This window comes from Somniosus microcephalus, unplaced genomic scaffold (assembly GCF_052327205.1).
Source record: "Somniosus microcephalus isolate GS21.2 unplaced genomic scaffold, FLI_Smic_1.0 unresolved_chr2, whole genome shotgun sequence".
NCBI classification, from domain to species: domain Eukaryota; kingdom Metazoa; phylum Chordata; class Chondrichthyes; order Squaliformes; family Somniosidae; genus Somniosus; species Somniosus microcephalus.
In genome coordinates, this window is record NW_028225180.1 from 73,803,249 (window position 1) to 73,829,481 (window position 26,233).

Sequence of the window (26,233 nt, forward strand, 5' to 3'; positions counted from 1 at the left end):
AAAGAGAGAGAGAAAAGAAGAGAGAGAGGGGAAAGAGAGAGAGAGGAAAGAGAGAGAAGCACAGAGAGAGAATGAGAGACTCCGCCCCCTAGTGGCCGGAACAGTCTGAGGAACCGAGGTGCGGCGGCAGACGTTGTCCGGCCGGACTCGGAGGGGCGGAGCACAGGGGACCATCAAGATGGCGGCGCGGCGGTGCCATGTCTGGGTTGGAGCGGAGACCGGGGCGCTGAAGGGTGAGAGGCCGGGCCGGGGGGGCTGGTATCAGTGGGTGTGGGTGTGTCTTTTACTCCAAGTCTAACATAGACTTATCTTTCAATTTTCAGGCGTGAATCTCCACAAGAGACAGGCCACCAACTACACGGAGTTCAGCGCCCTGAGCCGCGAGCAGGAGATCAGCGCCATGTGCTGGGGGGAGGTGGCGGAGACCGAGGTACCGACAGAGCGGCTCCTCCGACAGTGCGGCGCTCCCTCAGTACTGCCCCTCCGACAGTGCGGCACTCGCTCAGTACTGACCCTCCGACAGTGCGGCGCTCCCTCAGCACTGCCCCTCCGACAGTGCGGCGCTCCCTCGGTACCGCCCCTCCAACAGCGCGGCGCTCCCTCGGCGCCGCCCCTCCAACAGCGCGGCGCTCCCTCGGCGCCGACAGCGCGGCGCTCCCTCGGCGCAGCCCCTCCGACAGCGCGGCGCTCCCTCGGCACTGCCCGTCCGACAGCGCGGCGCTCCCTCAGTACTGGCACTGAGAGAGGGGTATACCCGCTAAGCCAAGTTGACCCCTGCAGTACAGTGAGTGGGGTGTAGATATGACTGAATACTTCTCACCTTTGACCTCATCCTTGGGTTGACGAGGGTGTCCAGTGATCCTCCTCTCTCTCCCTCCCTCGCTCACTCTCTCCCTCTCTCTCTCTCTCTCTCTCTCTCTCTCTCCATTAGGTGCTCCTGGGCTGTATGAACGGTATGGTGAAGGTGTTCAGCACAGAGAAGGACAAGTTCACGGAGTTCCGGGACTGCACGGGGGGCGAGGGTCCTTTCCGGGGCCTGGCTGTTTACGGCAGGTGAGTTCAGGCGAAAGGAAGAGGCGGGGGGTATATAAAACCGGGGATCAGGATCCAGGCATCTGGGTGTGAAGCCCCCAGTGATCGGGGTGTGTGATGCCCCCGGGGATCGGGGTGTATGATGCCCTCGGGGATCGGGGGGGGGGGGGTGAAGCCCCCGGGGATCGGGGGGGGTGAAGCCCCCGGGGATCGGGGGGGGGTGAAGCCCCCGGGGATCGGGGTGTGTGATGCCCCCGGGGATCGGGGTGTGTGATGCCCCTGGGGATCGGGGGGGTGAAGCCCCGGGGATCGGGGGGGGTGAAGCCCCCGGGGATCGGGGGGGGTGAAGCCCCCGGGGATCGGGGGGGGTGAAGCCCCCGGGGATCGGGGGGGGTGAAGCCCCCGGGGATCGGGGGGGGGTGAAGCCCCCGGGGATCGGGGGGGGGTGAAGCCCCCGGGGATCGGGGGGGGTGAAGCCCCCGGGGATCGGGGGGGTGAAGCCCCCGGGGATCGGGGGGGGTGAAGCCCCCGGGGATCGGGGGGGGTGAAGCCCCCGGGGATCGGGGGGGGGTGAAGCCCCCGGGGATCGGGGGGGTGAAGCCCCCGGGGATCGGGGGGGTGAAGCCCCCGGGGATCGGGGGGGGGTGAAGCCCCCGGGGATCGGGGGGGTGAAGCCCCCGGGGATCGGGGGGGGGGGTGAAGCCCCCGGGGATCGGGGGGGGGTGAAGCCCCCGGGGATCGGGGTGTATGATGCCCCCGGGGATCGGGGTGTATGATGCCCCCGGGGATTGGGGGGTGAAGCCCCCGGTGATCGGGGGGGGGTGAAGCCCCCGGGGATCGGGGGGGGGTGAAGCCCCCGGGGATCGGGGGGGTGAAGCCCCCGGGGATCGGGGGGGGGTGAAGCCCCCGGGGATCGGGGGGGTGAAGCCCCCGGGGATCGGGGGGGGGTGAAGCCCCCGGGGATCGGGGGGGGGGTGATGCCCCCGGGGATCGGGGTGTATGATGCCCCCGGGGATTGGGGGGTGAAGCCCCCGGTGATCGGGGGGGGGTGAAGCCCCCGGTGATCGGGGGGGGGTGAAGCCCCCGGGGATCGGGGGGGGGTGAAGCCCCCGGGGATCGGGGGGGGGTGAAGCCCCCGGGGATCGGGGGGGGTGAAGCCCCCGGGGATCGGGGGGGGGTGAAGCCCCCGGGGATCGGGGGGGGGTGAAGCCCCCGGGGATCGGGGGGGGTGAAGCCCCCGGGGATCGGGGGGGGGTGAAGCCCCCGGGGATCGGGGGGGGGTGAAGCCCCCGGGGATCGGGGTGTGTGATGCCCCCGGGGATCGGGGTGTGTGATGCCCCCGGGGATCGGGGGGTGAAGCCCCCGGGGATCGGGGGGTGAAGCCCCCGGGGATCGGGGGGGAAGCCCCCGGGGATCGGGGGGGAAGCCCCCGGGGATCGGGGGGGGGTGAAGCCCCCGGGGATCGGGGGAGGTGGAGCCCCCGGGGATCGGGGGAGGTGGAGCCCCCGGGGATCGGGGGGGTGGAGCCCCCGGGAGTCGGGGTGTGAGAAGCCCCCAGGGGTCGGGGTGTGAGAAGCCCCCGGGGGTCGGGGTGTGAGAAGCCCCCGGGGATCGGGGTCTGTGAAGCCCCCGGGGATCGGGGTATAAAGCCTCAGGGATCGGGATATAAAGCCCCAGAGCTCATGGTACGAACTGTGCATTGGTAGAATAGAGCAGCCGTCGGGAGTCTGAGCTGGGACTGTAGGTTGAAGATTGGATGGCCCGTCCAGGGAGCAGAGTCAGACTGAAGACCTCGCTACAGAAGTGAGTCGGGGTCGATTATTCTGTCGAGGTTTGGTGCAGAATAAAAACAGCAAATGCCGGAGCTGGACTTCAGGGTCCGTCCACCTCCTGAAAGGGAACAGCCACGTTTCGAACGGTTGTGGGCCTCGTCAGAGCCAGCATCTCGCTGAGCTGCTTCCTCTGTAGTGACTGTCTGTCCATTCAGTGCGATATCCCGGCGTGTCTGCTGCACTAACGCTCGATGTCTTCTCGCCCACAGCTCTCTCATCACCTGCGTGGAGTCTGGGCTTCTGAAAGTGTGGAAGGAAGGATCGACAGATCACGTAAGGGGAAATCCCGGCTTTACTTGGTCGACCGGGGGGAGGGTGTTTGACCCCCCGGGGAGGAGTGGGGTGGGGGGGAACCTGGGAGGAGGGGTAGGGGTGGGTGTGTTGGGGGTTTCCGATCCCTCCGCGCAATGACCGACCTAACGGCAGCTGCCTTTCCCGACAGACGGAGGTGAAGGTGGGTCGCGGAGTCTGCCGAATGCGTCAGGACCCCGGGAGGTCGGAGCGCGTGGCGACCGGAGGGAAGGAGAACGAGCTGAAGGTGTGGGACCTGCAGCGGCCCCAGGAGCCCGTGTTCACTGCCAAAAATGTAAGTGAAGCGCCAGATTTCCCTCTCTTTCCCGCCCCCCCCCCCCCCCCCCCAGGCGTTCAGCCAGATACCTGCTCCCAGGCCCCTCGCTCAGCGCAGCTCGGACATGCTGTGCTATTCACCCGCCCGCTTTCCTCAAGGTCCCCCCAGGTTTCACCCTCTCGCGAAACATCAGGCAAAGATCCGCCCTTTTCCTGACTCTCCAATCATCATCCCGATAAATCAGCGAGTGAACAGGAAAAGAAACTGATCGACGGACCTGAGGAGAGGCGCGTGATTCTAATCCAGAGACTTGTAACTCGGTCTCTCTCTGCCTCTCCCTCTGCTTCGTTCTCTCTGCTCCTCCCTCTCTCTGCTCCTCTCTCTCTCTGCTCCTCCCTCTCTCTGCTCCTCCCTCTCTCTGCTCCTCCCTCTCTCTGCTCCTCCCTCTCTCTGCCTCTCCCTCTCTCTGCCTCTCCCTCTGCTTCGTTCTCTCTGCTCCTCCCTCTCTCTGCCTCTCCCTCTGCTTCGTTCTCTCTGCTCCTCCCTCTCTCTGCTCCTCCCTCTCTCTGCTCCTCTCTTTCTCTTCCCCCCCGCTCTCTGTCTGTCACTCTCTCTGCCTGTCACTCTCTCTCTCTGTCACTCTCTCTGTCTGTCACTCTCTCTCTCTGTCACTCTCTCTGTCTGTCACTCTCTCTGTCTGTCACTCTCTCTGTCTGTCACTCTCTCTGTCTGTCACTCTCTCTGTCTGTCACTCTCTCTGTCTGTCACTCTCTCTGTCTGTCACTCTCTCTGTCTGTCACTCTCTCTCTCTGTCACTCTCTCTCTCTGTCACTCTCTCTCTCTGTCACTCTCTCTCTCTGTCACTCTCTCTCTCTGTCACTCTCTCTCTCTGTCACTCTCTCTGTCTGTCACTCTCTCTGTCTGTCACTCTCTCTGTCTGTCACTCTCTCTGTCTGTCACTCTCTCTGTCTGTCACTCTCTCTGTCTGTCACTCTCTCTGTCTGTCACTCTCTCTGTCTGTCACTCTCTCTGTCTGTCACTCTCTCTGTCTGTCACTCTCTCTGTCTGTCTCTCTCTGCCTGTCACTCTCTCTGCCTGTCACTCTCTCTGCCTGTCACTCTCTCTGCCTGTCACTCTCTCTGCCTGTCACTCTCTCTCTCTGTCACTCTCTCTGTCTGTCACTCTCTCTCTCTGTCACTCTCTCTCTCTGTCACTCTCTCTGTCTGTCACTCTCTCTGTCTGTCACTCTCTCTGCCGGTCACACACACTGCCGGCCACCCTCTCTGCCGGCCACCCTCTCTGCCCGGCCACCCTCTCCGCCCTGCCACCCTCTCCGCCCTGCCACCCTCTCCGCCCTGCCACCCTCTCCGCCCTGCCACCCTCTCCGCCCTGCCACCCTCTCGCCCTGCCACCCTCTCGCCCTGCCACCCTCTCTGCCCGGCCACCCTCTCTGCCCTGCCACCCTCTCTGCCCGGCCACCCTCTCTGCCCGGCCACCCTCTCTGCCCGGCCACCCTCTCGCCCTGCCACCCTCTCTGTCTCTCTCTCTCTCTCTCGGCCGCGCTCGCTCGCTCTCTGCTCCCAGGCCCCCGCGCTCTCTGCCCCCCTCTCTTTTTTCCCGTCTCTTCACCTCTCTTTATCTTTCTTGCTGTGTCCCTCGTGCTCTCTTTCTTTGTTTCTCTCTCTCATTATTTATCTCTCTCTCTTCGTCTCTGCCTCTCACTCTCTTGCTATCCACATCACTCCCTCTCTCGTGCTTTTGTTGTAACACTAAATGTTTTCAGCCACACCATTTGCACATTTTTGTGCCACTTGGTATCACTGTGCGATCTCACGGATGATCTTTGTATCGACTAATGGTCTTCCATGAAGCTGACACCAGGTCATTTATCTTCATACCCCGCTATGATTGGCATATCTGTTCATTATCTCTCTCCTTTTTCCCAGCCTTATTAAAATACCTAGAATGATACAGCTCAGAACAGATTTTCCATTTTGGATACTGCTGGGGGAGATGGTTTCTCCGGGGAATGCAGCAAGAGCCAAGTCCGTGGCACTACGAGTGGCTCAGCTGTACAGGAGGGGAGGGAAAAGAGTGGGAGAGCAATAGTGATAGGGGATTCTATCGTAAGGGGAACAGAGAGACGTTTCTGTGACCGCAGACGTGACTCCAGGATGGTATGTTGCCTCCCTGGTGCCAGGGTCAAGGATGTCACTGAACGGCTGCAGGGCATTCAGGGCTGAAGGGGGAGGGCGAACAGTCAGAGTTCGTGGTTCACATTGGGACCAACGACATGGGTAGAAAGAGGGATGAGGTCCTGCAGCAAGAATTTAGGGAGCTAGGTAGCAGATTAAAGAGCAGGACCTCAAAGGTCAGGGGGAGATCATGTCTAACCAATTTGATTGAATTTTTCGAGGGGGTGACTAGGTGCGTGGATGAGGGTAGTGCAGTTGATGTAGTCTACATGGACTTCAGTAAGGCTTTTGACAAAGTCCCACATGGGAGACTGGTCAAGAACCTCTCTGGCCACAGCGGAGGTGCCAGAGGACTGGAGAATAGCTAACGTAGTACCGTTATTCAAGAAGGGTAGTAGGGATAAACCATGGAATTACAGGCCAGTGAGCCTAACGTCAGTGGTAGGGAAATTATTGGATAAAATTCTGAGGGACAGAATTAGTCTCCACTTGGAGAGGCAAGGATTAATCAGGGATAGTCAGCATGGCTTTGTCAGGGGGAGATCATGTCTAACCAATTTGATTGAATTTTTCGAGGGGGTGACTAGGTGTGTGGATGAGGGTAGTGCAGTTGATGTAGTCTACATGGACTTCAGTAAGGCTTTTGACAAAGTCCTGCATGGGAGACTGGTCAAGAAGGTAAGAGCCCATGAGATCCAGGGCAACTTGGCACATTGGATCCAAAATTGGCTTAGTGGCAGGAGGCAGAGGGTGATGGTCGAAGGTTGTTTTTGTGACTGGAAGCCTGTGTCCAGTGGTGTACCACAGGGATCCGTGCTGGGTCCTTTGCTGTTTGTAGTGTACATTAATGATTTAGATATTAATGTAGGAGGTATGATCAGTAAGTTCGCAGATGACACAAAAATTGGTGGAGTGGTAAATAGCGAGGAGGGAAGCCTCAGGCTACAGGATGATGTAGACGGGTTGGTCAGATGGGCAGAACAGTGGCAAATGGAATTAATCCCTGAAAAGTGTGAGGTGATGCATTTTGGGAGGACTAACAAGGCAAGGGAATACACAATGAATGTTAGGACCCTAGGAAGGACAGAGGATCAGAGGGACCTTGGTGTGCATGTACATAGATCCCTGAAGGCAGCAGGACAAGTAGATAAGGTGGTTAAAAAGGCATATGGGATACTTGCCTTCATTAGCCGAGGCATAGAATATAAGAGCAGGGAGGTTATGATGGAGCTGTACAAAACGCTGGTTAGGCCACAGCTGGAATACTGTGTGCAGTTCTGGTCGCCACACTATAGGAAGGATGTGATTGCAGTTTTGGTCGCCTTATCTGAGGAAGGATGTTCTTGTCATGGAAGGAGTTCAGCGAAGATTCACCAGGCTGATACCTGGGATGGCAGGAATGACGTATGAGGAAAGATTGGGTCGATTGGGCTTGTACTCGCTGGAGTTTAGAAGAATGAGAGGGGATCTCATTGAAACTTATAAAATTCTGACAGGACTGGACAGACTAGATGCAGGAAGGATGTTCCTGATGGTCGGGAAGTCCAGAACCAGGGGTCACAGTCTAAGGATAAGGGGTAAGCCATTTAGGTCATAAATGAGGAGGAATTTCTTCACCTAGAGAGTGGTGAACCTGTGGAATTCTCTACCACAGAAGGCAGTGGAGGCCAATTCATTAAATATATTCAAGAAGGAGTTGGATATATTTCTTAAGGCTAAAGGGATCAAGGGGTATGGGGAGAAAGCAGGGACCGGGTACTGAATTTGGATGATCAGACATGATCGCATTGAATGGCGGAGCAGGCTCAAGGGGCCGAATGGCCTACTCCTGCTCCTATCTTCTATGTTTCTATACATTGGAGAGGGTGCAGAGGAGATTCACCAGGATGTTACCTGGGCTGGAGCGCTTCAGCTATGAGGAGAGACTGGACAGGCTGGGGTTGTTTTCCTTAGAGCAGAGAAGGCTGAGGGGGGACCTGATTGAGGTGTACAAAATTATGAGGGGCAGAGATAGGGTAGATAGAAAGGAACTTTTCCCCTTAGTAGAGGGGTCAATAACCAGGGGTCATAGTTTCAGGGTAAGGGGCAGGAGGTTTAGAGGGGATTTGAGGAAGAACTTTTTCACCCAGAGGGTGGTTGGAATCTGGAACTCACTGCCTGAAAGGGTGGTAGAGGCAGGAACCCTCACAACATTCAAGAAGCATTTAGATGAGCACTTGAAATGCCATAGCATACAAGGCTACGGACCAAGTGCTGGAAAATGGGATTAGAATAGACAGGGCTTGATGGCCGGCGTGGACACGATGGGCAGAAGGGCCTCTTTCTGTGCAGTATAACTCTGAGGCCATTCGGCCCATCGTGCCTGTGCCGGCTCTTTGAACGAGCTCTCCAATTAGTCCGCCCCCCCCCCCGCTCTTTCCCCAGAGCCCTGCCAATTTTTCCTTTCCAGCTATTTATCCATTTTGAGAGTTACGATTGAATCTGCTTCCACCGCCATTTTTCTTTACGCAGCGCATTCCAGATCACAACAACTTGCTGCATAAAGAAAAATGTTAGCTCATCTCCCCTCTGGTTCTTTGTCCAATCCCCATCTTTCAGCCTCCAGCTCCCCTGAGAGACACGGACCCCGAGTGCACTAACTTGTCTTTTCTGCTCAAGGGGAGCAGACTGACCTGTTGTGTATTTCCCACATTTGCAGTGCCAGCGATGGCTTGATGTGTGTGGGGGCGGGGGGATATATCGCCCCTCCCCATTGCGACCTTACGGCTTTTGACCCCATTGCTTGCTGTTTTCAAAGGTCCGCAACGATTGGCTGGATCTGCGGGTCCCGGTTTGGGTGCAAGACATGCAGTTCATCCCCGCTTCAGACAAAATCGTCACCTGCACCAGCCATTCCCAGGTAGGTACCGCTCGGCCCTCCCAACAGTCGCTGTATCCCCTGGGTGTTGGGCTCGGTGTTGTGGCTCATTTAATGTTTGGGGAACCAACCCTAATATGGAAATTCACAGCTGTAACGACATCGTTCAATATTCTGTATTAAAAATCCTTAAAAGGTATGCACCCCATCAAACACCTGTCCCCGCCAGTACTGTACCCCAGTGTTCGTGACAGACCTGTACCCACCAGTACTGTACCCCACTGTTATACACTGACAGACCTGTACCCACCAGTACTGTACCCCAGTGTTAGTGACAGACCTGTACCCACCAGTACTGTACCCCAGTGTTCGTGACAGACCTGTACCCACCAGTACTGTACCCCAGTGTTCGTGACAGACCTGTACCCACCAGTACTGTACCCCAGTGTTCGTGACAGACCTGTACCCACCAGTACTGTACCCCAGTGTTATACAGTGACAGACCTGTACCCACCAGTACTGTACCCCAGTGTTAGTGACAGACCTGTACCCACCAGTACTCTACCCCAGTGTTATACAGCGACAGACCTGTACCCACCAGTACTGTACCCCAGTGTTATACAGCGACAGACCTGTACCCACCAGTACTATACCAGTGTTATACAGCGACAGACCTGTACCCACCAGTACTGTACCCCAGTGTTATACAGCGACAGACCTGTACCCACCAGTACTGTACCCCAGTGTTATACAGTGACAGACCTGTACCCACCAGTACTGTACCCCAGTGTTATAGTGACAGACCTGTACCGACCAGTACTGTACCCCAGTGTTATAGTGACAGACCTGCACCCACCAGTACTGTACCACAGTGTTATACAGTGACAGACCTGTACCCACCAGTAATGTACCCCAGTGTTATGCAGTGACAGACCTGTACCCACCAGTACTGTACCCCAGTGTTATACAGTGACAGACCTGTACCCACCAGTACTGTACCCCAGTGTTATACAGTGACAGACCTGGACCCACCAGTACTGTATCCCAGTGTTATACAGTGACAGACCTGTACCCACCAGTACTGTACCAGTGTTATACAGTGACAGACCTGTACCCACCAGTACTGTACCCCAGTGTTATACAGCGACAGACCTGTACCCACCAGTACTGTACCCCAGTGTTATACAGTGACAGACCTGTACCCACCAGTAATGTACCAGTGTTATACAGTGACAGACCTGTACCCACCAGTACTGTGCCCCAGTGTTATACAGTGACAGACCTGTACCCCAGTGTTATACAGTGACAGACCTGTACCCCAGTGTTATACAGTGACAGACCTGTACCCACCAGTACTGTACCCCGGTGTTATACAGTGACAGACCTGCACCCACCAGTACTGTACCCGTGTTATACAGTGACAGACCTGTACCCACCAGTACTGTACCAGTGTTATACAGTGACAGACCTGTACCCACCAGTGCTGTACCCCAGTGTTAGTGACAGACCTGTACCCACCAGTACTGTACCCCAGTGTTCTAGTGACAGACCTGTACCCACCAGTACTGTACCCCAGTGTTATACAGTGACAGACCTGTACCCACCAGTACTGTACCAGTGTTATACAGTGACAGATCTGTACCCACCAGTACTGTACCCCAGTGTTACACAGTGACAGACCTGCACCCACCAGTACTGTACCCCAGTGTTATACAGTGACAGACCTGCACCCACCAGTACTGTACCCCAGTGTTATACAGTAACAGACCTGTACCCACCAGTACCGTACCCCAGTGTTATACAGTGACAGACCTGTACCCACCAGTACTGTACCAGTTATACAGTGACAGACCTGTACCCACCAGTACTGTACCCCAGTGTTATACAGCGACAGACCTGTACCCACCAGTACTATACCAGTGTTATACAGCGACAGACCTGTACCCACCAGTACTGTACCCCAGTGTTATACAGCGACAGACCTGTACCCACCAGTACTGTACCCCAGTGTTATACAGTGACAGACCTGTCCCCACCAGTACTGTACCCCAGTGTTATACAGCGACAGACCTGTCCCCACCAGTACTGTACCCCAGTGTTATACAGCGACAGACCTGTACCCACCAGTACGGTACCCCAGTGTTAAACAGTGACAGACCTGTACCCACCAGTACGGTACCCCAGTGTTAAACAGTGACAGACCTGTACCCACCAGTACGGTACCCCAGTGTTAAACAGTGACAGACCTGTACCCACCAGTACTGTATCCCAGTGTGTGTGTAAGTACAAACAATGTTCCTCTGCCCACAGGTGCGTGTCTATGACCCCAGCACTCCGCAGCGCCGGCCTGTCCTGCAGATGACCTACGACGAGTACCCGTTAACTGCCCTCTCCCTGACTTCTGATGCTAAGTGAGTTAACACTTTACTCTGCATCTTCCCAATTAAGTATTGGGAAGACCAAAGCCATTGTTTTCCGACCCCGCCACGAACTCCGTTCCCTAGCCGCCGACTCCATCCCTCTCCCTGAGATCTGTCTGAGGCTGAACCACACTGTTCGCAACCTTGGTGTCATATTTGACCCTGAAATGAAATTCCGACCACATATCCGCAGCATAACTAAGACCGCCTATTTCCACCTCTGTAACATCGCCCGTCTCCACCCTTGCCTCAGCTCATCCGCTGCTGAAACCCTCATCCAAGCCTTTGTTACCTCTAGACTTGACTATTCCAACACACTCCTAGCCGGCCTCCCACATTCCACCCTACGTAAACTTGAGGTCATCCAAAACTCTGCTGCCCGTGACCTAACTCGCACCAAGTCCCATTCGCCCATCACCCCCTGTGCTCGCTGACCTACATTGGCTTCCGGATAAGCAGCACCTTGATTTCAAAATTCTCATCCTTGTTTTCAAATCCCTCCATGACCTCGCCCCTTCTTATCTCCTCCAGCCCCACAAACCCCCCGCCAAGATCTCTGCACTCCTCTAATTCTGCCCTCTTGAGCATCCCCGATTTCCATCGCTCGACCATTGGCGGCCGTGCCTTCAGCTGCCTGGGCCCTAAGCTCTGGAATTCCCTCCCTAAACCTCTCCGCCTCTCTCTCCTCCTTTAAGACGCTCCTTAAAACCGACCTCTTTTACCAAGCTTTTGGTCACCTGTCCTAATATCTCCTTATGTGGCTCGGTGTCAAATTTATTGTTTTAAAATACTCCTGTGAAGCATCTTGGGATGTTTTACTACGTTAAAGGCGCTATATCAATACAAGTTGTTGTTGTATCTAATCCGTGCTGTACCTGCCCTGGGAGTGTTTGATGGGACAGTGTAGAGGGAGCTTTACTCTGTATCTAACCCGTGATGTACCTGTCCTGGGAGTGTTTGATGGGACAGTGTAGAGGGAGCTTTACTCTGTATCTAACCCGTGCTGTACCTGCCCTGGGAGTGTTTGATGGGACAGTGTAGAGGGAGCTTTACTCTGTATCTAACCCGTGCTGCACCTGCCCTGGGAGTGTTTGATGGGACAGTGTAGAGGGAGCTTTACTCTGTATCTAACCTGTGTTGTACCTGCCCTGGGAGTGTTTGATGGGACAGTGTAGAGGGAGCTTTACTCTGTATCTAACCCCTGCTGCACCTGCCCTGGGAGTGTTTGATGGGACAGTGTAGAGGGAGCTTTACTCTGTATCTAACCTGTGTTGTACCTGCCCTGGGAGTGTTTGATGGGACAGTGTAGAGGGTGCTTTACTCTGTATCTAACCCCTGCTGCACCTGCCCTGGGAGTGTTTGATGGGACAGTGTAGAGGGAGCTTTACTCTGTATCTAACCCGTGCTGTAGCTGCCCTGGGAGTGTTTGATGGGACAGTGTAGAGGGAGCTTTACTCTGTATCTAACCCGTGTTGTACCTGCCCTGGGAATGTTTGATGGGACAGTGTAGAGGGGGCTTTACTCTGTATCTAACCTGTGCTGTCCCTGCCCTGGGATTGTTTGATGGGACAGTGTAGAGGGAGCTTTACTCTGTATCTAACCCGTGTTGTACCTGCCCTGGGAATGTTTGATGGGACAGTGTAGAGGGAGCTTTACTCTGTATCTAACCCGTGCTGTACCTGCCCTGGGAGTGTTTGATGGGACAGTGTAGAGGGAGCTTTACTCTGTATCTAACCTGTGCTGTCCCTGCCCTGGGAGTGTTTGATGGGACAGTGTAGAGGGAGCTTTACTCTGTATCTACCCCGTGCTGTACCTGCCCTGGGAGTGTTTGACTCAATTAGAACGTGTTTGTTCCCTAGTGATAATGTCCCATAAATTGTTGAGCACAAGACTGACCGGCAGTGATAAATCAAATCAAAATCAAATCAAATCAACTTTTATTGTCATTGTTAGTGCACAAGTGCAGTACAACGAAATGTAGGAAAAGGAAACAGAGGGACTTGCATTTACTTAGCCTCTTCTACGACCTCAGGACACACTTTACAGCAAATGACGCAAGTGTAGTCCCTGTTGTAATGTCAGAAATATGGCAACCATTTCGCGCACTGTATGATCCCAGAAACTGTTGTGATCTTTAAGGATGTGGTGGTTATGTTACTGGATTACTGACCCAGCGAGCGAGATATCCAAATCCCAATCCGGCAGTCTGAGAATCCCAATTCGGTTTTCAAAAAATCCGAAAGCTTGCCAAGCTGTCAGTCAAGCCCAACTGGATCACCGAAGTCCCCATTGAAAAAAGAAAGACTTGCATTTCTATCGCGCCTTTCACAGCCTCAGAACGTCCCAAAGCGTTTTATAGCCAATGAAGTACAGGAAACTTTGTGCTATCCGGCACCGACGGGACCGAGCTGTTGCCGTCCCATCAAAACTGCCGGACAAACCAGCGCTAATGTTGAAACATACGGAGATTTTGAGCTCCGTATCTGGCAACAAACCCTGTTGCTTAGCAACAGCTTCTAAACAGTCGGCCGTACCTTGCAAGCGTCTCTGTAGCTTAGCAACAGCTTCAGCGAGACCTTGCAGAGCCTGACTGGTGAGAAAAAAGCAACGAAAAGAAAAAAAACCTAACGAAACGGCTCCTGATTTTTGCCGGTGGCTCGAGCATTCCGGACAGTTAGCCTCCGGATAAACCAAAGTTTCCTGTACTTTTTTGAACTGTTGTAATGTAGGAAACGGGGCTGCCAATTTCGGCACAGCAAGCTCCCACAAACAGCAATGTGATAATGACCAGATCATCTGTTTTTAGTGATGTTGGTTGAGGGATAAATACTGGCCCCAGGAGACTAGGGAGAACTCGCCCTGCTCTCCTTCCATAGCATGTTTTACGTCCACCTGAGGGGGCAGATGGGGGCTTCGGCTTAACCTCTCATCCGAAAGACGGCCCCTCCGACAGTGCGGCGCTCCCTCAGTACTGTCCCTCCGACAGTGCGGCGCTCCCTCAGTACCGCCCCTCCGACAGTGCGGCGCTCCCTCAGTACTGTCCCTCCGACAGTGCAGCGCTCCCTCAGTACTGTCCCTCCGACAGTGCGGCGCTCCCTCAGTACTGTCCCTCCGACAGTGCGGCGCTCCCTCAGTACTGTCCCTCCGACAGTGCAGCGCTCCCTCAGTACTGTCCCTCCGACAGTGCGGCGCTCCCTCAGTACTGCCCCTCCGACAGTGCGGCGCTCCCTCAGTACTGTCCCTCCGACAGTGCGGCGCTCCCTCAGTACTGTCCCTCCGACAGTGCAGCGCTCCCTCAGTACTGTCCCTCCGACAGTGCGGCGCTCCCTCAGTACTGTCCCTCCGACAGTGCGGCGCTCCCTCAGTACTGTCCCTCCGACAGTGCGGCGCTCCCTCAGTACTGTCCCTCCGACAGTGCAGCGCTCCCTCAGTACTGCCCCTCCGACAGTGCGGCGCTCCCTCAGTACTGCTCCTCCGACAGTGCGGCGCTCCCTCAGCACTGCCCCTCCGACTCTGCGGCACTCCCTCAGTACTGCCCCTCCGACAGTGCAGCGCTCCCTCAGCACTGCCCCTCCGACAGTGCGGCGCTCCCTCAGTACTGCCCCTCTGACAGTGCGGCGCTCCCTCAGTACTGCTCCTCCGACAGTGCGGCGCTCCCTCAGTACTGCCCCTCCGACAGTGCAGCGCTCCCTCAGTACTGCTCCTCCGACAGTGCAGCGCTCCCTCAGTACTGCTCCTCTGACAGTGCAGCGCTCCCTCAGTACTGCTCCTCCGACAGTGCAGCGCTCCCTCAGTACTGCCCCTCCGACTGTGCGGCACTCCCTCAGTACTGCCCCTCCGACAGTGCGGCACTCCCTCAGCACTGCCCCTCCGACTGTGCGGCACTCCCTCAGTACTGCCCCTCCGACAGTGCGGCACTCCCTCAGCACTGCCCCTCCGACTGTGCGGCACTCCCTCAGTACTGCCCCTCCGACAGTGCGGCGCTCCCTCAGCACTGCCCCTCCGACTGTGCGGCACTCCCTCAGCACTGCCCCTCCGACAGTGCGGCGCTCCCTCAGCACTGCCCCTCCGACAGTGCGGCGCTCCCTCAGCACTGCCCCTCTGACAGTGCGGCACTCCCTCAGTACTACCCCGCCGACAGTGGAGCGCTCCCTCAGTACTGCTCCTCCGACAGTGCAGCGCTCCCTCAGTACTGCTCCTCCGACAGTGCAGCGCTCCCTGAGTACTGCCCCTCCGACAGTGCAGCGCTCCCTCAGTACTGCCCCTCCGACAGTGCGGCGCTCCCTCCGTACTGCCCCTCCGACAGTGCGGCGCTCCCTCAGCACTGCCCCTCCGACAGTGCGGCTCTCCCTCAGTACTGCCCCTCCGACAGTGCAGCGCTCCCTCAGTACTGCCCCTCCGACAGTGTATCCCTCCCTCAGTACTGCCCCTCCGACAGTACAGCGCTCCCTCAGTACTGCTCCTCCGACAGTGCAGCGCTCCCTCAGTACTGCCCCTCCGACAGTGCAGCGCTCCCTCAGTACTGCCCCTCCGACAGTGCGGCACTCCCTCAGTACTGCCCCTCCGACAGTGCAGCGCTCCCTCAGTACTGCCCCTCCGACAGTGCAGCGCTCCCTCAGTACTGCCCCTCCGACAGTGCGGCGCTCCCTCAGCACTGCCCCTCCGACAGTGCGGCGCTCCCTCAGTACTGCCCCTCCGACAGTGCAGTGCTCCCTCAGTACTGCCCCTCCGACAGTGCAGTGCTCCCTCAGTACTGCCCCTCCGACAGTGCAGAGCTCCCTCAGTACTGCCCCTCCAACAGTGCGGCTCTCCCTCAGCACTGCCCCTCCGACAGTGCAGCGCTCCCTCAGTACTGCCCCTCCGACAGTGCGGCACTCCCTCAGTACTACCCCTCCGACAGTGCAGCGCTCCCTCAGTACTGCTCCCCCGACAGTGCAGCGCTCCCTCAGTACTGCCCCTCCGACAGTGCAGCGCTCCCTCGGTACTGCCCCTCCGACAGTGCGGCGCTCCCTCGGTACTGCCCCTCCGACAGTGCGGCGCTCCCTCCGACAGTGCGGCGCTCCCTCAGTACCGCCCCTCCGACAGTGCGGCGCTCCCTCAGTACTGCCCCTCCGACAGTGCGGCGCTCCCTCAGGACTGCCCCTCCGACAGTGCGGCGCTCCCTCAGTACTGCCCCTCCGACAGTGCGGCGCTCCCTCAGTACTACCCCTCCGACAGTGCAGCGCTCCCTCAGTACTGCTCCTCCAACAGTGCAGCGCTCCCTCAGTACTGCCCCTCTGACAGTGCAGCGCTCCCTCAGTACTGCCCCTCCGACAGTGCGGCGCTCCCTCAGTACTGCCCCTCCGACAGTGCGGCGCTCCCTCAGTACTGCCCCTCCGACAGTGCGGCGCTCCCTCAGTACTGCCCCTCTGACAGTGCGGCGCTCCCTCAGTACCGCCCCTCCGACAGTGCGGCGCTCCCTCAGTGCCGCCCCTCCGACAGTGCGGCTGCACTGTCAGTGGTTCTGCCTTTCAGATGAGACGTTAAACCGAGGCCCCGTCTGCTCTCTCAAGTGGATGTAAAAGATCCCACGGCCACTATTGGAAGAAGAGCAGGGGGAGTTCTCCCCGGTGTCCTGGGGCCAATATTTATCCTTCAACCAACATCACTAAAACAGATGATCCGGTCATTATCACATTGCTGCTTGTGGGAGTTTGCTGTGTGCAAATTATCTGCTGCGTTTCCTACATTACAACAGTGACCACACTTCAAAAAGTATTTCATTGGTCGTGAAAGGTGCTGTAGAAATGCAAGTCATTCTTTAATGTTATTTGTTAAAAGTCTGCACACTCTTTTTTCCCCCCCACCCCCTCGGAGCCGGCCGCTCCACGGACCCTGTGTCACTAACTCTTGCCTTTGTTCTCCTGTAGTTCGGTTGTCGTGGGTAACACACACGGACAGATGGCCGTTCTGGACCTCCGGAAAGGTGAGGGCTGATTTTCGTTTCCCCTGGACCTGTCTAACCTTTCCCAGTGTATCTGAACACGCGTTGCCCAATCGGAGTGACCTTTCATTCCCCCCACACTTTAACCCCACCCCGTGCTCTCTGGTTAACGGTGCTGGGAGGAGGCGGGCTGGGAAATCCCTTCTGACGTGACGCAGTAAAGTTCCGTCCAGTGGCACCATGACTGGGGAATCGTAGGAACAGGAGGAGGCCATTCAGCCCCTCGAGCCTGTTCCGCCATTCAATCAGCTCATGGCTGATCTTTCTCTTAACTCCATCTACCCGCCTTGATTCTGTAACCCTTGATACCCTTACCCAACAAAAATCTAGCAATCTCAGTTTTGACATTTTCAGTTGACCGCCAGCCTCGACAGCTTTTTTGGGGGGAGAGAGTTCCAGATTTCCACCACCCTTTGTGTGAAGAAGTGCTTCCTGACATCACCCCTGAACGACCTGGCTCTAATTTTAAGGTTTTGCCCCCTTGTTCTGGACTCCCCCCACCAGAGGAAATAGTTTCTATCGACCCTAGCAAATCCTTTAATCACCTTAAACACCTCGATTCAGCACTAGGACCCTTCAGTCTTTGATATACATTAATGACTGGGACTTGGGGGTACAGGGCACTATTTCAAAATTTGCAGATAACACAGAACTGCACAAATCTTTGAAGCTGGCGGGACCGGTTAACAAAGCAAGTGGGATCCTATAGAGGCACAGAGTACAAAAGCCAGCAAGTTGTGGTAAACCTTTATAAAACACAGGTTCAGCTGGAGTAGTGTGTCCAATTCTGGGCCCCGCACTTTAGGAAGGACATGAAGGCTTTGGAGAGGGTGCAGAGGAGATTTACTAGAATGATTCCAGCGATGAGGGACTTCAGTGACTTGGAGAGACTGGAGCAGCTGGGATTGTTCTCCTTGGAGCAGAGAAGGTTAAGAGGAGATTTGATCGAGGTGTTCAACATCATGAAGAGTTTAGACAGAGTATATGCAGAGAAATTGTTTCCAATAGCTGAAGGGCACAGATTTAAGGTGATTGTAAAAGAACCAGAGGGGACATGAGGGAAAGCTTTTTCTAAGCAGCGAGTGGTGAGGATTTGGAATGCGCTGCCTGATCGGGCGGTGGAGACAGATTCAACAATAGCCTTCAAAGGGGAATTGGATAAATACTGGAAGGAGAATAAATTGCAGGGATATGGGGAGAGAGCGGGGGAGTGGGACTAACGGGATCGCTCTTCGAAAGAGCCGGCGCGGACTCGATGGGCCGAATGGCCTCCTCCTGTGCTGTACGATTCTATGAATGAGATCACCCCTCAATCTTCTATATCAAGCCCAGTCTGTGCAACCTTTCCTTGTAATTTAACCCTTTTAGCCCTGGTATAGTTCTGGTGAATCTGCGCTGCACCCCCTCCAAGGCCAGTCTATCCTTCCTGAGGAGTATATGGGGGAGCCCATCGAACCACTCACTCATGAGGTGCACTCCCCCTTTCCCTTGGATGGTACACGCCCCCTCATCATTGCCGCAGTGTGTCGGTGTACCAACAGGTGGGACCATTGAGCAGTGGGTTGGCGGGGAATTTTTGCCACTCTTTCCGTCCTTTATTACTGATCTCAGCCCTGCTACTGTTTGGGGGGTGGAGGGGGTGGAGAGAGAGATGGCACAACCCTGTAGAGGGGGGAGCATTGTGCCCCAAGCTGCGTGCCTACATCACCAGGGAGACTATGGGTATTCTGCGAGTGTCTCACCTCCTGACTCCCCAAAGCCTTTCCACCATCTACAAGGCACAAGTCCGGAGTGTGATGGAATACTCTCCACTTGCCTGGATGAGTGCAGCTCCAACAACACTCAAGAAGCTCGTCACCATTCAGAACAAAGCAGCCCGCTTGACCGGCACCCCATCCACCACCTTAAACATTCACTCCCTCCACCACCGGCGCACCGTGGCTGCAGTGTGTACCATCTACAAGATGCACTGCAGCAACTCGCCAAGGCTTCTTCGGCAGCACCTCCCAAACCCACGACCTCTTCCACCTAGAAGGACAAGGGCAGCAGGCGCATGGGAACACCACCACCTCCAAGTCACACACCATCCTGACTTGGAAATATATCGGCTGTTCCTTCATCGTCGCTGGGTCAAAATCCTGGAACTCCCTCCCTAACAGCACTGTGGGAGCACCTTCACCACACGGACTGCAGCGGTTCAAGAAGGCGGCTCACCACCACCTTCTCAAAGGGCAACTAGGGATGGGCAATAAACGCTGGGCCTCGCCAGCGACGCCCACATCCCATTAATGAATTAAAAAAAAGAATCAGAGGGAAGAAGAGAATTATTTTTAACGCAGTGAGTTGTTGTGATCTGGAACGCGCTTGCCTGAAAGGGCGGTGGAAGCAGATTCAATCGTAACTTTCAAAAGGGAATTGGAGAAATTCTTGAAGGGGAGAAATTCAAGAATTTCAACATTCAAGAGAGACTGGACAGGCTGGGGTTGTTTTCCTTGGAGCAGAGGGGGGACCTGATTGAGGTGTACAAAATTATGAGGGGCATAGATAGGGTAAATAGAAAGGAACTTTTCCCCTTAGTAGAGGGGTCAATAACCAGGGGGCATAGATTCAAGGTAAGGGGCAGGAGGTTTAGAGGGGATTTGAGGAAAATCTTTTTCACCCAGAGGGTGGTTGGAATCTGGAACTCACTGCCTGAAAGGGTGGTAGAGGCAGGAACCCTCACAACATTCAAGAAGCATTTAGATGAGCACTTGAAACGCCATAGCATACAAGGCTACGGACCAAGTGCTGGAAAATGGGATTAGATTAGAGCCTGATGGCCGGCGCGGACACGATGGGCCGAAGGGCCTCTTTCTGTGCTGTGTAACTCTATGACTCTAAATTTGCAGGGCTACGGGGAAAGAGCAGGGGTGGGACTAATTGGAGAGCTCTTTCAAAGAGCCGGCACAGACAGGATGGGCTGAATGGCCTCCTGTGCTGTAAGATTCCATGAGATCTCCTCTTGACTGTCTCTGTGGGTGGAGGGTGTCTCTCTCTCTCTCCCTCTCCATGGACTGAAAGGACGCAAGATCCCTGCGATTGCCCGTGCTATGGGTTTGTGAAGTGGCGGATGTGAAGGAAGGTCGATGGTTGTTAGAGTCGGTGTGTGGTTATGTTTCGGTTGCTGACCTGTGCTGTCGCTGGTTCTCTGCAGGGAGGCTGCTGAAGTGTTTGAAGGGCCAGGCCGGGAGTCTCCGCAGCATCCAGTGCCACCCCACCCTGCCCCTGGTGGCGTCCTGCGGGCTGGACCGCTTCCTCCGGATCCACAACGTGGCCGAGAAGAAGCTGCAGTACAAGGTGAGGCACCCTCCCCTAGCCCCCCGCCACCCACCTCCCCGGCTCGGGTCTCACACAGGGAGAGCGGCCACTCGGGTGAGATTCGGACAGGCTGCTCGTCCCCAGTGAGGATGGTGGAGGGGAGGGAGGACGGCGGGTGGGTGGGAGGGGAGGCCAGGTTAGGCGCGGGGTGGGGGCAGTGGGGAGCGGAGGGAAGCCGGGTTGTGGAGGGGAGAGAGGCGGGGGGGGGGGGTGGGGAAGGATAAAGGTGTGGGGGGAGGGAGACTCGGGTGGTGGGGGAGGATGGTATGGGGGGTAAGGGAGAGGATGGGGGTGGAGGAGGAGGAAGCCGGAAGGAAGCAGCTGACGAACCCCACTGCCGATCACAGACCCGCTCAAAATGACTCGCAGCCGGGGATTTCCGCAGTGTAGTGTGGTTGGCTCCTGCCCCTCGTTCACTCTGTGTCTGCTTCCATTTCAAGGTGTACCTGAAGTCCCGTCTGAATTGCCTCCTGTTCACAAGTCGAGAAAACTGGGAGGTGAGTGACCAGCCGTGGGGTGTAACCTCTGTGTGGGGGAGAGGTGGGGGGCGTAACCATCAATACACCTCCGAGTCAGAAGGTTGTGGGTTGAAGCCCCACTCCAGAGACTTAAGCCCATAATCCAGGCCGACACTCAGTGCCAGTCCTGAGGGAGCGCCGCACTGTCGGAGGGGCAGTCCTGAGGGAGCGCCGCACTGTCGGAGGGCAGTACTGAGGGAGCGCCGCACTTTCGGAGGGGCAGCACTAAGGGAGCGCCGCACTGTCGGAGGGGCAGTACTGAGGGAACGCTGCACTGTCGGAGGGGCAGCGCTGAGGGAGCGCCGCACTTTCGGAGGGGCAGCACTAAGGGAGCGCCGCACTGTCGGAGGGGCAGTACTGAGGGAACGCCGCACTGTCGGAGGGGCAGTACTGAGGGAGCGCCGCACTGTCGGAGGGGCAGTACCGAGGGAGCGCCGCACTGTCGGAGGGGCAGTACCGAGGGAGCGCCGCACTGTCGGAGGGGCAGTACTGAGGGAGCGCCGCACTGTCGGAGGGGCAGTACTGAGGGAGCGCCGCACTGTCGGAGGGGCAGTACTGAGGGAGCGCCGCACTGTCGGAGGGGCAGTACTGAGGGAGCGCCGCACTGTCGGAGGGGCAGTACTGAGGGAGCGCCGCACTGTCGGAGGGGCAGTACTGAGTGAGTGCAGTACTGTCGGAGGTGCTGTGTTTCAGAGGAGACTCGGTTGAATGACTCAATCGAAAGACACCACCTCCGACAATGCAGCACTCCCTCAGTACTGCCCTGCAGTGTCGTCTTAGATTATGGGGTTCAAATCTGCGGAGTGGGGTGGAACCCTCGACCTTCTACGCCAGGCGAAAGTGAGACACTATCCACTGGAGAGTGAATCCTGAACTGGGGGTAGGGGGAATGAAATGAAATGAAAACAGAAAATGCTGGAAATACTCAACGGTTCAGGCAGAATCTGTGGAGAGAAAAACAAGAGTTACCGTTTCGGGTTGGTGAGGTCGTGACTGACAGCTCAAATAAACAAGTTTAGGAGGAATTTCTTTTCTCGGAGAGTGGTGAGAATGTGGAACTCGCTGCCACTAGGGATGCTTGAGGCAGATCGCTTTGCTGCATTTAAGGGGAGGCTTGATGCGTACACAGGGTCAGAGAGGGTCATGTGGGGCAAGGTGGGAGGAGGCTCGTGTGGAGTATAAACACCAGCATAGACCAGTCGGGCCAAATGGCCTCTTTCTGTGCTGTAAATCACAAAGCAACAGACCCATCACATCCCTAGAATGAACCATTTAGCATCTATTGCGGGGCCTTGTTCTCACACACCTCACGGTCTCTGCCACCCACCACCCCACCCCCCCCCCCCCCCAATAACAGAATAAGAACATAAGAAATAGGAGCAGGAGTAGGCCATTCGGCCCCTCGAGCCTGCTCCACCATTCAATGAGATCATGGCTGATCATCCAAATTCAGTACCCGGTCCCTGCTTTCCCCCCATATCCCTTGATCCCGTTAGCCTTAAGAAATATATCTAACTCCTTCTTGAATATATTTAATGAATTGGCCTCTACTGCCTTCTGTGGTAGAGAATTCCACAGGTTCACCACTCTCTGGGTGAAGAAATTCCTCCTCATCTCTGTCCTAAATGGCTTACCCCTTATCCTTAGACTGTGACCCCTGGTTCTGGACTCCCTGACCATCGGGAACATCCTTCCTGCATCTAGTCTGTCTAGTCCTGTTAGAATTATATTATCGACCTCAACTCCCACTTTCCCGCCCGATCCCCATACCCTTTGATTCCCTTTAGAGTCCAAAAATCTATCGATTTGTGTCTTGAATATGCTCGACGATGCCCCTCCTCCCACCCGGTTCTGGATTCGCCCTCGAGTGGAAACAGTGTTCATATTGCTATTTGTGGGATCTTGCTGTGTGTATCGATTGGCTCCTGCATTCGTTTATAAAATATGCACTCTGGGATGTCGGGAGGGCGTGAAAGGCAATTTATATAGGAAAGTTGAGGGGTGATTTGATTGTTTTTTTTTTAGGATTTTGAAAGGAATTGATGGGTTAGATAGAGAGAAACTACTTCACCTGGTGGGGGAGTCTAGGACAAGGGGATATAACCTTAAAGTTAGAGCCAGGCCGTTCAGGAGAGAAATTTGGAAACATTTCTTCACACAAATGGTGGTAGAAGTGTGGGACTCTCGCACAAGAAGCAGTAGATGCTAGCTTAATTAATTATTTTAAATCTGAGAGCGAGAGATTCTTTGCTAGCGACGGGTATTAAGGGATGTGGAGCCAAGCCGTGGGGTAAATGGAGTTGAGATACAGATCAGCCATAATCTGATCGAATGGCGGAACAGGATCGAGGGGCCGAATGGCCTCCTCCTGTTCCTGTGCAAGTCCGTGCGTTCTTTAGCGTTGAATACTTAACGTGAAACTGTTGTCCATTTTAAAAGGAGGAGGATGCAGAACTCGCAGCCGAGGGGAGCGTGAAAGAGGAGGAAGGCGATGAAATCTGGGACGCGATGGCAACGGTCACCGACAGAACGGATTCAAAGAGGGAAAGAGTCCAACAGGAAACTCCCGACAGCCAGAAAAACAACCAGAAGAGGCAGAAGAAAATGAGCAAAGATTCTTAGGTTTAACCGGAAGAAACTCTTGTAGCTCAGTATCGCTCTGTAAATCGGTTTATTATCTCACTGCCCCCCCCCCCCCCCCCCGTGTCTCTGCTTCTGTAATCCTTCGGAGCTGCGGGAGTCACCGTCTGCATCAACCTGCACAGGACGCCGATCACCTTTCAGCTCCCGCCGACCCCTCTCGCAGCTTGTCCGAGGCCAGGATTTACCGGATAAAACAACTCCGCCAACTCCAGCTGGGCTCCTTGATTTATTTATTTTTTTCCTTCCGTATTTTCTCTCCTCCTCCCGCTGGATTCCTCCGCTCTCCTATTTCCTCCCCTTCCCCCTCTCTCCCTCTCTGTCAGCCTCTCCACGGATGTGTGCGAGGCTATTCAACTGCATGGGGCATCACAGCCAAGCCCCATCCTCCTCCGTAGGCATTTGAGGGGAAGTTGGCTCCCTGTTCAGCTGTAAACTTGTTTGAATACAGTGCGGGTTCAGAGCTCTCTTGACTGACTGTTCTCGTGTGTGTGTTGGGGCGGGGTGAGGGGCCCTTTTGGGCTCGAGTTGGCTCCAAGATGCCTAGCGATGGTGGATTGTATCCCAAGTTATACTGCCGTGGGAGGAAGCACTCCGCGGCACCCTTTGACACTCATCACGTTGGCAAGCTAGCCCATTGGCGTACTGGCTTGAGGGGTTAGCTAGAGCGGGAGTTATTTTACGCCCCTGCAATGGTTCACCTCCCTCTCAGCCTTGGTGGATCTACCCCACCCCCCCCTTCCCGATCCCATCACTGAGCAAGGCTGACACATGCCCTGGAGCACGGTGGCACAGCCGTTGCTGGGGTACGTCATGTTGGAGCTGCTTTGGCCTCGGGTGGTCCCTGCACTCCCCTGTAAGGCAGTGGGTTGGGCGGTGGTGGGGGGGGGTAGAGGTGGGGGCGAGTGGGGGAACTCAGTAGGAAGAAAGTTTCCAGTCGGGAATAAATCACACCAGAAAGGAGTCACCTGCCCAAGAATTCTCCAACATAAGAAATAGGAGCAGGAGTAGGCCCCTCGAGCCTGCTCCGCCATTCAATGAGATCATGGCTGATCTTTTGCCTCAACTCCATTCACCGGCCCTATCGCCATACCCCTTGATGCCCTTACTAGTCAGAAATCTATCGACTTCTGCTTTGAATATACCCAATGACTGAGCCTCCACAGCCCTCTGGGGTAGAGAATTCCAAAGATTCACCACCCTCTGTGTGAAGAAATTTCTTCTCATCTCAGTCCTAAATGGCCGACCCCTTATCCTGAGGCTGTGGCCCCTGGTTCTAGACTCCCCAGCCAAATGTTGGTTCATGCGGGCTGGTGCTAAAGATGGCAAACATCACTAAAGGAACTGAGTAAAGGAGAACCATCCTTGTGTCCCAGTCTCTCTCTTGGCCTCACTTCACCCAGTAACCGTTCGCTCACAATCCCAGCCCCTCCTCTCGCTCGCTCACCGTTTCGTTCTCTCCCCTTCCACCTCCATCTTCCTTTCTCTATCCCTCTCTCTCTTTTTCACTCCCTTCCCCTTAGGAACAGGAGGAGGCCATTCAGCGAGATCATGGCTGACCTGTATCCTAACTCCATCCACCTGCCGTGGCTCCATATCTCTTAATTTTAAATCTGGTAGCCAAGGGTATTATTAAATGAGCTAGCATCTACCAGCCTTTGTGTGAAGAAGTTTTTTTTTATTAATTCGCGGGATGTGGGCATCGCTGGCAAGGCCCAGCATTTATTGCCCATCCCTAGTTGCCCCTTGAGAAGGTGGTGGTGAGCCGCCTTCTTGAACCGCTGCAGTCCGTGTGGTGAAGGTGCTCCCACAGTGCTGTTAGGGAGGGAGTTTCAGGATTTTGACCCAGCCACGATGAAGGAACGGCCGATATATTTCCAAGTCAGGATGGTGTGTGACTTGGAGGGGAACTTGGAGGTGATGGTGTTCCCATGCGCCTGCTGCCCTTGTCCTTCTAGGTGGAAGAGGTCGCGGGTTTGGGAGGTGCTGCCGAAGAAGCCTTGGCGAGTTGCTGCAGTGCATCTTGTAGATGGTACACACTGCAGCCACGGTGCGCCGGTGGTGGAGGGAGTGAATGTTTAAGGTGGTGGATGGGGTGCTAATCAAGCGGGCTGCTTTGTCCTGGATGGTGTCGAGCTTCTTGAGTGTTGTTGGAGCTGCACTCACCCAGGCAAGTGGAGAGTATTCCATCACACTCCGGACTTGTGCCTTGTAGATGGTGGAAAGGCTTTGGGGAGTCAGGAGGTGAGACACTCACCGCAGAATACCCAGCCTCTGACCTGCTCTTGTAGCCACAGTATTTATGTGGCTGGTCCAGTTAAGTTTCTGGTCAATGGTGAACACTAACTTGTGTTTTCTAACTTCTCTCCTGAATGGCCTGGCTCCAATTTTCAGGTTGCACCCCTTTGTCCTAGACTCCCACACCAGCAGACAAAGTTTTTCTATCGACCCTATCAATTCCTTTCAAAATCCTGGAAATCTTAATCAAATCACCCCTTAACATTCTATATTCTAGGGAATACAAGCTTAGTTTATGTAAGCTCAGTTTGTGTTCGGCCAGGACCACGCAGCTCCGAGACCTCATTACAGCCTTTGTCCGAACATGGACAAAAGAGCTGAATTCCAGAGGTGAGGTGAGAGTGACTGCCCTCGACACCAAGGCAGCATTTGACCGAGTGTGGCACCAAGGAGCCCTAATAAAATTGAAATCAATGGGAATTAGGGAGAACTCTCCACTGGCTGGAAGCATACCTAGCACAAAGGAAGATGGTTGTGGTTGTTGGAGGCCAATCATAGCCCCAGGATATCGCTGCGGGAGTTTCTCAGGTCAG

At 55.6% G+C, this 26,233-nt stretch overlaps 1 protein-coding gene across 1 annotated transcript; it reads left to right on the forward strand.

Moving 5' to 3' along the window:
* On the forward strand, positions 1 to 25,053 carry wdr74 (WD repeat domain 74). The gene is made up of 11 exons (XM_085976072.1): positions 1 to 233; positions 324 to 430; positions 932 to 1,053; positions 3,074 to 3,137; positions 3,307 to 3,450; positions 8,425 to 8,526; positions 10,795 to 10,895; positions 16,814 to 16,869; positions 20,081 to 20,223; positions 20,685 to 20,741; positions 23,202 to 25,053. The coding sequence occupies exons 1-11, from the start codon at positions 179 to 181 to the stop codon at positions 23,382 to 23,384; spliced, it is 1,134 nt and encodes a 377-aa protein (XP_085832198.1). The 5' UTR covers positions 1 to 178; the 3' UTR covers positions 23,385 to 25,053.
* Positions 25,054 to 26,233: the final 1,180 nt, after the last annotated feature.